The 16,025-nt window shown below is 43.2% G+C and overlaps 1 protein-coding gene across 3 annotated transcripts in view; it reads left to right on the forward strand.

Moving 5' to 3' along the window:
* Positions 1-16,025, forward strand: part of JADE3 (jade family PHD finger 3) — a 131,614-nt gene that overhangs the window by 108,114 nt on the left and 7,475 nt on the right. For all 3 annotated transcript variants that reach the window (XM_057311042.1, XM_026513459.4, XM_057311047.1), the window contains exons 7-8: positions 3,429-3,596; positions 6,127-6,243. In XM_057311042.1, the coding sequence (XP_057167025.1) occupies positions 3,429-3,596; positions 6,127-6,243 (285 nt within the window). The remainder of the gene's footprint in view (positions 1-3,428; positions 3,597-6,126; positions 6,244-16,025) is intronic.

The following is a 16,025-nucleotide window of genomic DNA, read 5'->3' on the forward strand; positions in this document are numbered from 1 at the left end:
GTCCTTCCTCTACGATTCCAGAAATTTCAAAAGCTCTGAAAACTGCGAGGTTTTGCTTAAGTTTGACACCAGAACTGATTAGGGGCAGTACTAGAACTCACCCAAGATGAGGCTATTTATAGTCTTTATCCCATTTTGTATAAATGCTCATATAGTTTGCTAGAGAAATATTAATGTATTTGATAATATGGTACTGCCCCTGGTCCTATTGGGATTTAGGTAATATACCATGTATGTACTTACTACTTCCCTAAGATCTGAGCAGTTCTGAATTTCCTGATGTTTCTCACCCTAGGGTTTTCAGATAAATGATTGTAGGCCTGAAGGGAAAATAGTACAGAGGTCAGCGGTATATATTTTAAGTATCTGTCCTTCACAGTTGGGACCAAATATTAAGGAATTATTTTCAGATTCCTTGACTCAAAAATGAAATGTAGCTTAATAATTCTCCTCAAATATTATTTTATTTGTTTTGAAAACATATCCAGTAATGACTATAAATGATGCGCTTTCCTCACGTAGAAAGTGATGACAGTGACACCTGACCAGGCCTTGCAGAATATAAGCTGGTATGTATTAAAACTGGATGTTGGTGCCACATAAAGTTTCATATAAAAGAGATTCTTCCAAAGTGAGTATGTTCACTTGACTTCTGAAGTGATACTTAGGTTAGAGCTCCCTCTGTTGACTGAAAAGTGACTTAAAATGATTTGGAGGATTTGGTTTACTCCTTAACAGAATCAGGGACACGTTGACATCTGTATTTATTACACATAATTTTTCTTTCTTACTGCCACCACATCATGTCAGATGTTTATTCCTGTGTGACTGTAACACACTTGTGTCAGTACTTTAGAAGAGAGGTTTACATCAATAGACTTGAGATTTTAACATTAAAAATGTGAAAATTGGGAGCATTCCAAGTCTCTTTGTATGTTGCATTCTTGGTTCTTAGCCCAGGTATTGAACACTCAAACTGAGGCCTAAATTAATTTGTCTTAAATACATGCTCATCGTTTTTTATACCTGCCATATATATGTTTGCCACTGAGTTTTAATAACCCCCTGAAATTATATGTAGAACATATGTCTATGCATGTGTAGAATTTTCTCAAGAGAGCCCACAGCCTTCATCATGTTGTGGTCTAGAAAAAACTGAGAACCACTGCTGTGACATACAAGTTTCTATGATCCTATGACCATGAATAAGTCTACACAACAGCTCAGTAAATGATTTTCTGTCCAGTGGAAGGACCAGGAGATAAAGGGTATTCCTAGAACCACTGGTTTTTCTTCTGCTGGTCTGAAAGAGGTTCTGTTTTAGGAGGAAGTTTGCTTTCATTTCCTAGCAAACTTTCTGGACCTCAGAGAAAGAAAAGCTTTGAAGGTCAGGAACCTTATACAATGATGCCCTACTGTTGTTAGAGCAGCCTGGTTGGAGTTCGGCTTCAGTTCTTGACCTAAATTAATCTGTACTACCAAGCCGCCTATTTGATCTCAGCATAGAAAGCATTCCAGGGGCGCCTGGGTGGCACAGCGGTTAAGCATCTGCCTTCGGCTCAGGGCGTGATCCCGGCGTTATGGGATCGAGCCCCACATCAGGCTCCTCCGCTATGAGCCTGCTTCTTCCTCTCCCACTCCCCCTGCTTGTATTCCCTCTCTCGCTGGCTGTCTCTATCTCTGTCGGATAAATAAATAAAATCTTTAAAAAAAAGAAAAAGAAAAAAAGAAAGCATTCCAGATAAACTGATGATAAAAGACCTATCCCCAATGACCTTACAGTCTCACTGAGGAGATGAAACATAACAGCCAAAGTAGAGAAGAACACATGTTGCCAAGCACGTACCTGGTGAGGGAAGCCGTGTTGAGTAGGGAGCAGGGGTCAGGAAGTGGAGCGGCACAAGGGGCTGTATGAACTGAGAAGGGAGGGGAGGAACATCAGGCTTTAGATCAGAAGCCCGCAGACTTTTTCTTCGAAAGGCCAGATAGTAAATATTTTAGACTTTGAGGGCCACATACAGTCTCTGTTACATATGCTTTTTTTTAAACATCACTCTAAAAATATGAAAACCATTCTTAGCTTGTTAGCCTTACAAAACAGGCCTCAAGTAGTAGTTTGCCAACCTGTGGTTTAGACGAGGGTGGGGGTGAGAACAGAAGGAATTTCTAGAGGGTTTGTTGCTGTGGAATGGAATGAAATCTTTGTTTTAGTAAGAAGAACATGGCAGCCACATAGAAGGAGGATTGAAGGTGTGAAGGGGGTGGAAGAGAATTTAGGAATAAATCAATCCAGGCATAACATGATAAGGACTTGGATGGATGGAGCAGTGGTGGGGATGGAGAGGAAGGTCAGGGCCTAAGGCCGCTCCGTAGGGACGACTAGCATGCCCCAGGGGTAGTAGATAAAGGGAAGTAGATAATACGAGTACAGGAATTTTGGATCTGGAAGCTGGGAAGTTTGTGGTGATATGGATAGTTTGGGAAAGGGGCCAGTTTGGGGGTAACATGATAGTAACTATTGGAACCCGAATCCGAGCCGTGTGTGAGCCTCCTGGGGTAGGCACAGAGTTTGAAGCTGCCTTGGAGAACCAGTCAGTGGTGGAAAGTGTACCAGGCCACGTGGGGAGCCAGGTGGCCCCCAGGTTTAGTCCTTAATGGTGGGAGTAGAGCAGTAAGGAGGGGAAAGATGGGAGAGATTGGAGGTAGTGAAAAGGAAATCTAGAATGTTTTCCAAACTAATCTCCCCTCCCCCCAGTGATTCATTTATTTGTCCGACTTCATTCCATGACGGATTTGAAGCAGCTTCCAGAACTCATTATGGAGTATTGTGATTAGTCTAATAGTCTATTCAATTCAGGGTTCATTCACAAGTCCCCTTTTCTTCAACCCAGGCAAGTAATTGCTGTGATTTGCTGAGTGCTTTTTATGCACCAGGCTCTGTTAGGCTCTTTAAACATTAGTTCGTGGGCTGCTCAGAAGCTTCATTCTGTGTCCTTCTTAACACTCTTTTCTTGATTACAACAGTGCATGACATGTACAAGTTATTCAATGAGTATATGACCAAGTATAATACATAATCATTGAAGAAACTTTAGAAAGCAGAGGCAAAAAAACAAACAAACAAAAAGTATATAATCCCCAAACTCAGACAACAGTTGGGCCAGCCTTTATGTGTATTTCCTTCTGGTCTTATTCTTTTGTCCTTAAAGTCAGTTCTCATAGACAGACATGCTCATCTTAGAACAGATGCTGGAAGTTGCCTTTTCTTGAGTGTTTTAAAATTACTAAATCCCGGATCTGAGCTTGTTGGGCCTTATTTGCCTCTTTCTCCTAATAGCAGAGGATACTCTGTGACTGTGTGCCAGAGCAGACATCAGTCTTGGTGAGAAGATGCTAACCACTCTCCCCTCTCCTCCTCGTGCCTCCAGGCCTGCTACGGCATCCTCAAGGTCCCAGAAGGCAGCTGGCTGTGTCGTTCCTGTGTCCTGGGCATTCATCCGCAGTGTCTGTTGTGTCCAAAGAGAGGTGGGGCCATGAAAACTACCAGGACCGGGACTAAATGGGCTCATGTCAGCTGTGCCCTGTGGATTCCAGAGGTAAGAACTCATCCAGGCCTGTGAGCCCGTTTGCTCCAGAGGGCCCCTGTTTCCCACAGCATCAGGCCAGCCTGGGCTTCATGGAGATGCTTCATGCCTGCCCATGTTTCTGAGGTGATAGTGCTTCCACTTGAGCTCCCTCACATCCTTCTCGGATGCAGGTGAGCACGTAAGCCCGTGCGGATTGATTTATAGGTGGCGATACCGGTGCTACTGGATCGATTTGTATGAGAAGAGAGGCACAGAAGACCAGGATATGAGCAGATTTTTTTCAAGGTGAAACTTACCTTAAAATACCAAATAACGAAGGTCCAGTTTCATGACTTTTTACACCTATCTGTAACTACAACCCAGACCAAGACCTGGAACGCCCCAGAAGTGGACATAGAACACCCCAGAAGGATCCCTCATACCCACTTTCCAATCGCTATCTGGGTCTCTATTTACCATTGCGATTGCTATCACTATAGATTACCTTAGTCTGTTTTTGAACTTCATATAAATGAAATCATACAGTGCGCACTCTTTTTCTGTCTGCCTAGCACTCCATGTTGTAGTGTGTATCAACACGCATCCGTTTCTGTTGTTGAGTAGTATGCTACTGTATGGATATACCATGATTTCTTTATCCATTCTTCGATGGGCATTTCAGTTGTTTCCAGTTTTAGGCTATTCCAGATAAAGTGAGCAATAGCTCTTTCACCCACTATGATGGTTGCCCTTTGATTTTTGAAGCTCTTTTCAGAGCTTAGACTCACTCAACGTTTGTCTAAGAGCTTCTTTATTCAAAACTCCATCCCTCATAATTTAATCTGGTCCTTCAGTTGCTGATATTTTATAAGGGGCTGTGTGCGCACTAAGTTGATTGAAGAGAGCTTCCAAACATTACTTGTCCTTACTTCTTATGGCTGCCTTTTTTTTTAACCCATTTGAACATCCCACTCACATCCTCTTTCCCCAGCCCCTCTCCAAGGCAGCAAATTTGTTAGGCAGTTTAACTGCAGGGCAAGAGCGACTTTAAAATTCAGTTCATGGGAGAGCTGATGATACTGTATCGGTTATTCATTCCCTTTTTAAAACTCCCCTGGCTTTATTCTTGTTAAAGGCAGTTCCAGGGGAGTTAACTGTCTAACAGTCGAGCTCAAGCTCACAGAGTTAAACTGTCCACGGTAAATACTATGGTGTTCTTATGGATAGAGAAGTAAGTGTTTTTAAAAATATTTGAGTAATGGTTTCTTTTTCATACCAAGAATGTCCAGCTTATAGACTGACATGACCTCTCAGGTTTCTGGCCTGAGAGTGACTAGTTTCCCGCAGCAAATGCTCCAGCTGATAGAGCAGGCTCTCTCAGAATAATGAATTTAGAACATGACAACTGAAGAGTCCTTTAGAAATAAAAGAAGCGGGGCGCCTGAGTGGCACAGTGGTTAAAGCGTCTGCCTTCGACTCAGGGCGTGGTCCCGGCGTTCTGGGATCGAGCCCCACATCAGGCTCCTCCGCTATGAGCCTGTTTCTTCCTCTCCCACTCCCCCTGCTTGTGTTCCCTCTCTCGCTGGCTGTCTCTATCTCTGTCAAATAAATAAATAAAATCTTTAAAAAAAAAGAAAAGAAGCTTTCTTATGTATTGACTTTGTCTTAGGGTTTTTAGTGCCTTTTGGGTTGCTCAAGATCGCTCTGATCTCTCTACTGTTGGTTTCTTGTTGTGAGTAGAACTTGTGCTAGTTTAACTAGCTTTATTCAACAGTCCTTCCCTCTTTTTTAAAGTTGTGGCTCTCTTAGAAACTCACGTACACATTTGTAAGACAGGGGGAGAACACTTTTTACCAGAAGTTGCCTAACCCCTTATTTTCATATGGAAAAAAAAATGTTTTCCATCTTTTTTTAAAGCCTGCCTTCCTTTCAGTACTCTCCCAAAGACTGATTTCGCTTTGAGGCTACTTTGGCTGAAAGAGTAGAGCAAACTGTTAATAATTACATGATTTCAAAGACTGTGGTTTGAAAATGTTATCATCCTCATCCTTCCTGCTTATGTGCTGCAACCTCTTCATAACCCGGGTTGCTGCTACTTTCCCACAATATCCTGCTTCTTTGTAAGCTGAACTGAAAGGCTTGTCACTGCCTGTTTTTTATCCTTAGTTGATTAAATGACAAAACAAGGCATGTGGCACCATCTCTAACATATAATAGATGCTAGATTTTGTGAATTTTCATTCCTTTCCTTAGTGGCTGTCTTTGGCTCCTAAGTAAAGTGTAGATAGATATCTTGGGTTCATTAAGGTAACCGTGTTCCGTCTCCACTCCTGCCCTCTCGTTCTATATATGAATCATTTACATTACTGGAAATGATCAAAGGTCTGAGCAGTGGCTAGGGACAGGTTTTATTTATTCTTGGTTCCATAGTAACCTTAAGAGATGTGGCTCGTCTCATCGTTTTGATGTTCTGAGCTTCGCGTAATATTATTTGTGGTTTGCGAAAGGTACTTCTGGAATGCCTTGGTGCCTCTGCCTTATGGTGGTGTTTTATTTATAGGTCAGCATTGCTTGTCCGGAGAGGATGGAACCTATCACAAAGGTCTCCCACATCCCTCCCAGTCGCTGGGCCTTAGTCTGCAACCTGTGCAAGTTGAAGACTGGGGCTTGTATTCAGGTAAGTCACCAAGAGAAGTGGTGGAGTGGGCTACCCCTGAACTGGCCAGACTCCGCTTCCCAGTGAGAGCCGCCTCTTAACCGAAAGTTTACTCGGGAGGCCTCCCACTCACTCCTAGGGCTCTGCCATTGCACAGACCATTCCTGGAGCCATTTTTTAGACATTGCCCCTGGGCGCTTCAGCGTACTCTTTTCATCCGTAGTGGTAGTTAATTTCCATCCTTCGCTGTCAGATGTCTGATGAATTAGGTGAGTTCTGAAGCTAGATGATACCATCCTGGATGGAAACAAGCCATAACTCTAAAACAGCCAGGCCCGTGTTCCTGTGCAGCTCACCCAGTAACTATGGATGGACTCCGGTTCCAGGATGATTTAACCAATGACTTTGTTGCTGGACTGAGTACAAGTCATTTTGGTAGGGAAAGAAGCATCTAAATGTATAAATCCTGGTAGGTGGGTTTGGAAGTCATTCTCACAGACACGTTTGTTGTATACGGTGGTACAAGTGAAGTTTTCTGAGACGTCTGGGGTACAGGAATTGAGCTGCATGAAGTGGAAGTAGTAGCTGGTGCACTCGACGGCAGCAGTTGGGGGATGGCGGATGAGACTGGGAGAGGCCAGTTACCTCCGGCAAAGGCAGAAGGGTTGACCCTTCTACTCCCCAGGCCTCCTGCAGAGGAGCTACAGGTTGGTTAGAGTTAGATTTGCCTGCTAAGGTTCCTCACAGAAAAGGAGCCACATGATGTCATCACGTAGGAACAGTGGCTCTGGGTTTTTCCTGAGGTTTCCTGCTGTCTGGCTCATCTTGTAGATTTCTTGCTGCAGACCTGGGATCAGCCACTCCTCCAAGTAAACCTGGTTCTTCTACTGAGAAATAAAGAACACAATCTGAACCCCAAAGACCCTTTTAATTCTTTAAATTCATTTTTTACATCTGACAGAATTGGATACTTTGTCCTGCCTTTTTTTTTTTTAACTTTTTTCTGCTGGTATTATTTAAGTACAGCAGTTACAAAGGACAACAATTTAAAGGAACACTAATCCCACGGAATCTACTACCTTCCCACATTGCCTGTTTAGGTTTTCCGAAGCTCTGTCCTGGTTGCTTCTCATATGTGAGCCCCTTGGGGGCCAGGGTTGTGCATCATTCTTCCTTGGATTTCCCCTCACACAAAAGGGAGTGCCTGCCCGTTGTCAGTGCTCAGTTAGTGTTTATTGAATAAATATATCCATATTTGATTGTATCATAGATGATTTGTTTATAATAGTCATTCTCCCCACTAAAAAATGAAATATTTTCCATGCTTTTATAATTATTAGCCATTTAAAAAAATTTTTTAAGTTCTCTTTATGCCCAACGTGGGGCTCAAACTCACAACCCCAAGATCAAGAGTCATACACTCCACCGACTGAGCCAGCCAGGCGACCCACTATTAGCCATTTTATAATAGCACATTGAATTTATATCCTTTAATTTACTTACTTTCATTATTGTAGTACCTGTATTTTTCTCCCTATCTTTCCTGTTTTAAAGGATGATTTTTTAGAATAGTTAATAATTGGCAGCATGACTGTGGTGAAAGAAAACACTGGCCTTGACCTTAGCGGACTTGAGTTTGCATTACAGCCCCACGTTACCACATTCTGCCACACTGTCTGAGTTATTTATCTGAGATTTACCTTCCTTAGTAGACTGTAAGCTCAGACTGTTTCATCCTCAGATCCCCCATACCCCTGACATGGCAGGCAGACAGTAAAGATTAGATTGATGGGTGGATGAACAGATGGATGGATGAAGCATTCTGGAGTAGGTTTTTCATCTGCAGGGCAATGGTTCTTTCTTTTATTACTAAAGATCTTACCAAATTAAGACTTAAATTTTTTATAAAGAATTACATTTATTCAACAAATATTTGAGTGCCTGGTTGTGTGCCAGGCACTGTTCTAGGCACTTGGGATTTATCAGCGAGCCAACAAAGAACCTTGTGCCGTGGAACTTAGGGTTGCGTTGGGAGAAACAGAGAATAAGGACTAGAAACTAAATGGTGCGTGAGAAAATGGGAAGTGCTATAGAAAGGAAAACCGCGGAATACAGTCAGAAGATGGGGAGTGTGGGGCAGGGGGCATGCATCACGGGCTTAACTAGAGCGGTCAGAGTAGGACTCGTGGTAGAGGCGACATTTGAGGAATGACTTGAAGGTAAGAGAAAATAATGCAGATATTTCGGGTAAAAATATTCCCAGCAGAGGGCTCAGCCAATGATCGGAGATAGGAGTGTTTGAGTGACAGGAAAGAGGCCAATGAGGCTAGAATGGAGTGTGTGAGAAGAGAATATCAGAGAGATCATATGGGAACTTGACTGATTAAGGCAGGGGTTGGCAGTTTTTTTCTGTAAACGGCCGGAGTGTAAATATTTTAGGCTTTGCAGGTCATACACTCTGCGACGCAACTATTCAACTCTGCCTTGAGCGCGAAGACAGCCACAGACAATACTTCAGCAAATGAACGTGGCTGTATTCCAGTTAAACTGTATGGACTCTAAAATTTAAGTTCCACATTAGTTCACATGTCGTGAAGTACTCTTTTTATTTTTTGCATCATTTAAAAATGTAAAAACATCCTTCGCTCCCATTCTTAGCTCTTGGGCCACACAAAAAGAGACAGCTGCTGCATTTGGTCTGTGGGCCATAGTCCGCCAGCCCCCTGGTGTGGGGCTTCCAGGGCCCTTATGAGATCTTTTGTTTTTACTTTCAGTTTAAGGGGGAGCCATTGACAGGCTTTGAGTAGGCAAGTGACATGATTTGACTTGTGTTTTTAAGGGGTCACTCTGTAGAATGATAGGCTCTCTAATATTCACTTCAAAATAATCTGGGGGCAGGGTACTCTGGGGGTTAAAGATGAAACAAGATTGGTCATATATTACTATTGAAGCTGGCTGATGAGTGTATGGGCGTCATGATTAGTATTCTCTGTGCTGTTATATAGGCTTTTAAATTTCCATAGTAAACAGTTAAAAACAAAAATAAGCTCTGGCTGCTGTATTTAGAATAGACGGGGGAGGGAAGGTTAGAAACAGGAAAAGCACTTAGGAGGCTATTCTAGTAATCCTTGCGAGATGGTGGTGGCTTTGACTGGAGTAGTAGCGCTGGAGGGGTTGAAAAGTGGTTAGATTCAGGATGAATGGTGAAGGTGGAGCCAACAGGATTGACCGTGGATCAGACATGAGGTGTGAGAAAAAGATAGGAGTTGGAGAGGCCTCCAGGTTTGGGGCCCAAACGGTGGGAAGGATGAGGTTGCCATAAACCGAATAGAGAAATCTGCAGAAGAACAGATTTGGGGGAAGAGATGATGAGTTCAGTTTTAGACATTGAAGTTTGAGGTGTCTATTCGACACCCTAGTGGCAATGTCAAGCTGGCAGGTATCTGTGTGAGTTTGGAGTTTGGGAGACGTCCTGGACTGCAGACATGCATTTGGGAGCCGTGGGCCTAGAGATGGCTTTAGCCTGGACCAGGTGGGATCACCGAGTGAGGGAGCGGAGACAGAGAGGAGGACGGTACCGAGCACTAGGCCTGGCAAAGTGCAGCGGGATGGGAAGCAGCAGCCAGAGGGAAGACAGGAGGAGAACCGAGAGTGGGTCGCAGCCTAGAAGTCAAGAGAAGAAAGCATTTCGAGGAAAAGGAAAAGATCAGTGGTGTAAAGATGCAACTGAAGTAAGATGAGGGCTAGAGCTTGAGCCCTGAGTTTAGCAGTGTGATCATTGGTAATTGGGAGGAACCGTTTAGGTGCAGCAGTGATGGCAAAAGCTACATTGCCAGTGGTCAGGGCAAAGAAAGAGAGTAGGAGCAGTTCAAAAAAGTGAGGTACAGAGGTCTGGTCTTTAAGATGGTAGGAATGCCGAGTGTGTCTGTACACGTGTTCACACATAGAACATCGCAGTACGCATGAAAGGGAGTGATCCAGGGGAAAGGAAGAACTGCCGGAGTGAGGTCTTCAGTAGGTGAGAGAGGGTGGGGTGAAGCATGCGATGAAGGGGTGGCCTTGGGCAGGAGCACTGACAATTCTGCCCTGGGAACAGCCTTGAAGGTGGAGTGTAAGGTGCAGTATTACGTGTGTGTGTTGGTGGGGATCTGCAGACGTGTTCTTTTGATCGTTTTAATTTCCTTAGTGAGGCAGGAAGCAGGGCTATCAGCTGAGAGTGAGGTCCAGAGGTTTGAGGAGAGGTGTGAAATCCTTTTATGGTCTGGGGAAGTGCAGTGTCAGTGCCAGGCTGTATTTAAGACCCTCCCCCCTTGAGTAGGGGAAATGAACGTCGGGTGACCTTCTGAAGCATGTAATTCTTTTCCCACGTACATTCTACTTCTACTAATAGAGTGGTGTTTGTTTTCCATGGTTGATACCTAGTTTTCCTGTGGGAAAACAGACCAAAACCTTTTTCTTCCTTTTAAACCACCACTAAGGAAAGTTAATTCCAAACTCATTAGTAATTTGATGTCTTGTTCCCTGTATGTGAATCAAAAACATAGTAAACAAATATAGTAACTCAGTAGGGGTCAAGTTTTATTAGCATCATTGTTCTTGGGAGGTTTATTTTAAGTCTTTGTGATTAGTAATGTATTTGGGGTATTTTGTTTTGTTTAACTCTTTATGGATCTCTTAACTATCTGTGAATTGTGTTTATTCTTCCTGTTTCCCAGCAGTGGGAGTCCATGTATCTGTCCTCTTTTGATTTGGGAACATTCACCAGGGAAGGATAGAATCCAGCACTAGTGCGTTTGGGGTCTAAATATAGCCAACGTCTACAGCTTCCGTATCTGGGAGCTAGAACCTTCTCCTGAGCATGAAGTCGTACAATAATCCTGAACCAGGTCATAAAGACTAGATTCAAATGAGATGCCCCAGACAGCTCTGGATTTTGCCTAAACTTTGGCCACAGTCCCTCTAACTGCTGGCTTTCCAGAATTCCTGTAGGGTCCTTATATGTCTTATGTTCAGGCCCCATTCAACCTAGGTCCAGAGGCTTTAGGTTTTCCCTGAAAAGAAAGAACAGTGGTTAAGAGTATGACCTTTGAGGGTGCCTGGGTGGCTCGGTTGGAAGAGCATGCAACTCTACATCTCAGGGTCGGGAGTTCAAGCCCCATATTGGGTGTAGAGATTGATTAATTGATTGATTGATCGATTGATTGAATACACAAATACACTTAAAAAAAAAAGAATACGACCTTTGGAGCCAGACTCCTGGGGTTCAAATCCTGGTTCCACGTCCTTGCTTTTTATACCATCTTAAGGAAGTTACCTACCATAGCTGTGCCTCAGTTTCCCTATCTATAAATGGAGATGATAATAGTACCTACTTAATAAATGTGGTAAAGAGCTTAGCACAGTGCCTAACATTGAGTAAATATTCAGTAAATATTAGTGGTAATAGTAGTTGTACTTGTTTTTAATTATTCATATTATTATTCCTTGGAGTCAGTTGGACTTTGCTGATGGAAAGCTGTAACACTCATCCAGCCAAACTGAGTAGAATCATCAAACACTTGGTGCTAGATAAGTGTCCCTTTTGACAGTAGAGGGATGTGGTCATGTTTGAAATCACATGCAAGTGGAATGAAGTCAGGATAAATCAGTGGGCTGCCATGAGTTTACTGTTAGGCTAATAGGAGTTTGATTATGAGAAAAGTGAACTTCTTAAAAACAAATGAAAATCTTCAGCAAGTGGGGAAATGCAAGTATGCCTACTCAGTGACTATACTTAATATTTTTTCATGTATTCCAAATTGTGTCCGTACAAATTGTTGTGGTTCTAAGGCATTTCTGGTCCCTGCCTTCAGGAGTTTATAGTCTACTAAAGGAGGCCACATATAAACATGGGAAAAGTTAAATGACAGTGAAGTGACATCTGCCCTCCAACCTTGCAGACCCTGAGGGATAAGAGGTCAGAAGGGCTGGTGGCCACTGTGGGTGCTGGAGTTCAGGTATACAATGGCTGCAGTAGGTTTTGTAGGCTGGCTTGAACCATTTATGACATGGTTTCGGTGACAAAGGTTTGAGAAAATTGCTATGATACCACCCAGCTGTCTGTTTGCAGATTATTTGGGATTAAAGACAACCAAATGGGCACTGACCTGCAGCAGGACGGGAGCTGCCGAGGACATATGTGCCAGGCCGTTGCTGTTCCAGGCAGGGGTCATCCCCTTTTGAGGAGGACACACTATTTTCTTTGGGGGATGACAAAATATCTCGTAGCTCATTTCTTTCCTATAATTTCTGAAGAATATGTAGAAAATTATTCTCCCCCCCCCTTTAAAAATAAATAAACCACAGAAATACCACTTCATACTCACTAGGGTGCTGATAATCGAAAAGGCAGGCAATAACAATTATTGGCAAGAATGTGGAGAAATCGGAACCCTTGTGCTTTGCTGGTGGAAATGTAAAACACGCGGCCACTGTGGAAACCAGTTTGGCGATTCCTCAACAGGTTAGACGTAGAATCACCATAGGACCCAGCAATTCCACTTCAGTATCTACGTGCAGTTTGAGAGGTGTCCAGGACCACCCTCGGGTTCAATAATTCACTAGAATGACTCACAGAACTCAGAGAAGCCACTGTACTCATGGTTCTCGTTTATTACAGTAACAGGATGCAGATTAAAAACAGCAAAGGGGAGAGGCACATAGGGCAGGGTCCAGGAGAGATTTTATTCAGAGATTTTATCAGGAGTTGGTGACTTAGACACAGTTGACCACCCGCATGGCTAACTGGAGTCTCCAGTCCCTCCAGAGGTCAGACTGATCCCATGTGGCCCAAAGCCTCCACCATAAATCACATTGTTGGTGTAGATTATCTGACATGGCCAAGGACCCCAGATAAACTAAGACCCTCTTATCAGTCAGGACATTCCAGAGGCTTAGAGGTTACCTCTTAGGAGCTGGGGGCACAGGGCCAAACATTTCTTTGGGCAAGGTTCATCCTTTAATGCACCTTACCAAAGAGAAATGAAAACATATGTCCACACAAAAACTTGTACACAAATACTCACAGCAGCATTCCTCATAATAGCCAAAACGTGGAAACAACTCAGATGTCCATCAGGCGATGAATGGGTAAACAAATGTGGTATGTCCATACGATGGAACATAATTTGGCCACATTTTTAGAAGAATGAAATTCTGACACATGCTACAACATGGTTGGACCTTGAGAACATGCTAAGTGAAAACAAAAACAGACAAAATGCCACATGCTGTACGATTCCTCCTGTATGAGATGTCCAGGACAGGCACATCTAGTGAAACACACAGTTAGATTAGTGGTTGCTTGGGGCCGGGGTTGGAAACAGGAAGTGACTACAGGTAGGCATGAGATTTCTTTTTTGGGGTGATGAAAATGTACTAGAATTATGTAGTGGTGATGGTTGCAAAACTCTGTAAACATGCTAAAGCCATGGAAATGTATACTTAAAATTGGTGACTTTTATGGCCCATAAACTGTATCTCAATAAATCTGTTATTTTAATGGGCATCATAATACCTCCTCTGTCACCTTAAGTGGTTACAGTAGAAATAAAGGAGATGTATATAAAGGCATTTTGTTTAATAGAATGTTCCAAGTATATGTTTTTGGAAAAAAGTAAATAGGTATTTGATTGCCACCAAACTTGGTTGGCATTTCTCCTTTACCACCAAAATATATATAGACCTTCAGCTGTAAATATCATAGAATGACCTTTTTTTGCGACTGGATGGATTTTTTGGCAGAGTTTCCTAAGGCCATTCCATTTTTCATCTAAGTACACAATTTTTATTCATGTATTGTCTTTTATTTTGAGTAATTTATAGTTATGTCTCTACATATGTCTATAAATTTCACCTGAGATGGTCTGTTTTTACCTTCCTTTTCTTAAGATTTCATTTATTTATTTGAGAGAGAGACAGAGCATGAGCGGAGGGAGGAGGCAGAGGGAGAGGGAGAAGCAGACTCCCAGCTGAGCAAGGAGCCCGACGCGGGGCTCGATCCCAGGACCCGGAGATCATGACCTGACCCGAAGGCAGACCCTTAACCGACTGAGGCCCCCCTGCCCCCCGCCGGGCATCCCTAGCTTCCTTTTTTTTTTTTTAGATTTTTTATTTATTTATTTGACAGAGAGAGAGAGACAGCCAGCGAGAGAGGGAACACAAGCAGGGGGAGTGGGAGAGGAAGAAGCAGGCTCCCAGCGGAGGAGCCTGACGTGGGGCTCGATCCTGGAACTCCAGGATCACGCCCTGAGCCGAAGGCACACGCTTAACGACTGAGCCACCCAGGCGCCCCATCCCAGCTTCCTATCAGCCGTAGTTTCATGTCACACATTCATCCCCTTGAATAGGAAAGAGTCCTTTCGCTTTCTCTGCCCATATTTTTATCAGTTACTGAACAGCGAAAGAGTACTATGCCCAACACTTTCAATCCTTTGCTAAGGAATGCCTTTTGCTATGTGTTCTCTAAATGACTGGCTAGTTTCTTAGCCGAGTGATAACAAAAGGTGCCCAAATAAAAGTACATTTTTGGCTTTCATTATCCTCGTTTTCATGAGGTTTTTCAAATACGTGGACATTTTGAGGATACAGATTTCAGTGTAAAGTAACAAACTTTTCCAGTGGAGCTGTCCAGAGCTGGGGTGGGCTGTCTCAGGAATGCAGTTCAAGTGACTACAGTATCACTTACATGAAAAGTGGAAGGAGTTGAGGGGGGCACGGCAGTGGAGGCAGAACATCAGGTACTCTAGAGGGAAGGACAAGCGGTAATAAATGTGGGGCTGGGTAAGATGATCTTAGAATTGTATTTCATCTCTGAAATTCTTTATCCTGTAAAATTAGCCGAAATGGAATCTGTCCCCATTAAAGCTTTGATGGTTGCCAGTATTATCTTAGGTGTTGAATTTCTCAATCTATTATAAGGAGACCTGTCAGGGTTTGCATTTTTTTGTCTTTAATCATATCCAAGGTCATTCCCTATTTGTAGTTATCCAAAAACCAAACATACAGGTAATTGAGCAGTCTGCCGTCCAGACGCTGGCTTCCGAAAGAGCTGAGACTTGGCTTTCACCATGGGAAGTCCCACTGTTTTTAAGAAACAAATCCCCCATTGCTTTCTGTCCCTCCTCTGTGTAAGCATATACACACACCCATGCCTTTAAAGCCTTTGGAGGGAAAGCTGTAGCACTGTAAGCAGAACAAATGGTAACTGGGCCTAAGTGAAGCACAGCGGCACGGCGGTCCTGGCCCGGGTTCTCCCTACTCCGGCGCCCTGCGCGCGCAGTCCTCGGCGCGCGCCACTTAGCGAACGTGCTGCATCTGTGAATGGCGGGATATTATAAACTCAGTCTCAGGTGGTCTGTAGCCCTAATTACCCATAGAACTTCCTGCAGTGATAGAAATCTGGGCTGTCCAGTATGGTTGAAATGTGGCTAGTGTGACTGAGGAATTGAATTTTTAATTGTATATCATTTTAATCAATTTAAGTTTAAATAGCTACTTGTGTCTAGTTGGCTACCATGTTGGACAGCAGCCCTTTATAAGAACAATCTTAAGAAGTTAGGCTACTTAGATATTGGAGATCCGGAGGCCTTTTTAGAACGAGTAGATGCTCTGACAATAAATACTGACTTTGTTTTTTCTTTTGTTTATTTAGAAGCATTTCTTTTTTTTTTAGAAGCATTTCTTGAGCACCTGCTTGTTCAAAAGTTGATGGCGATGCAAAATGAATGACACAGCTTCTGTGTTTAAGAGCTCTAGTCAGGGAT

Source organism: Ursus arctos, chromosome X (genome assembly GCF_023065955.2).
Source record: "Ursus arctos isolate Adak ecotype North America chromosome X, UrsArc2.0, whole genome shotgun sequence".
Taxonomy (NCBI): domain Eukaryota; kingdom Metazoa; phylum Chordata; class Mammalia; order Carnivora; family Ursidae; genus Ursus; species Ursus arctos.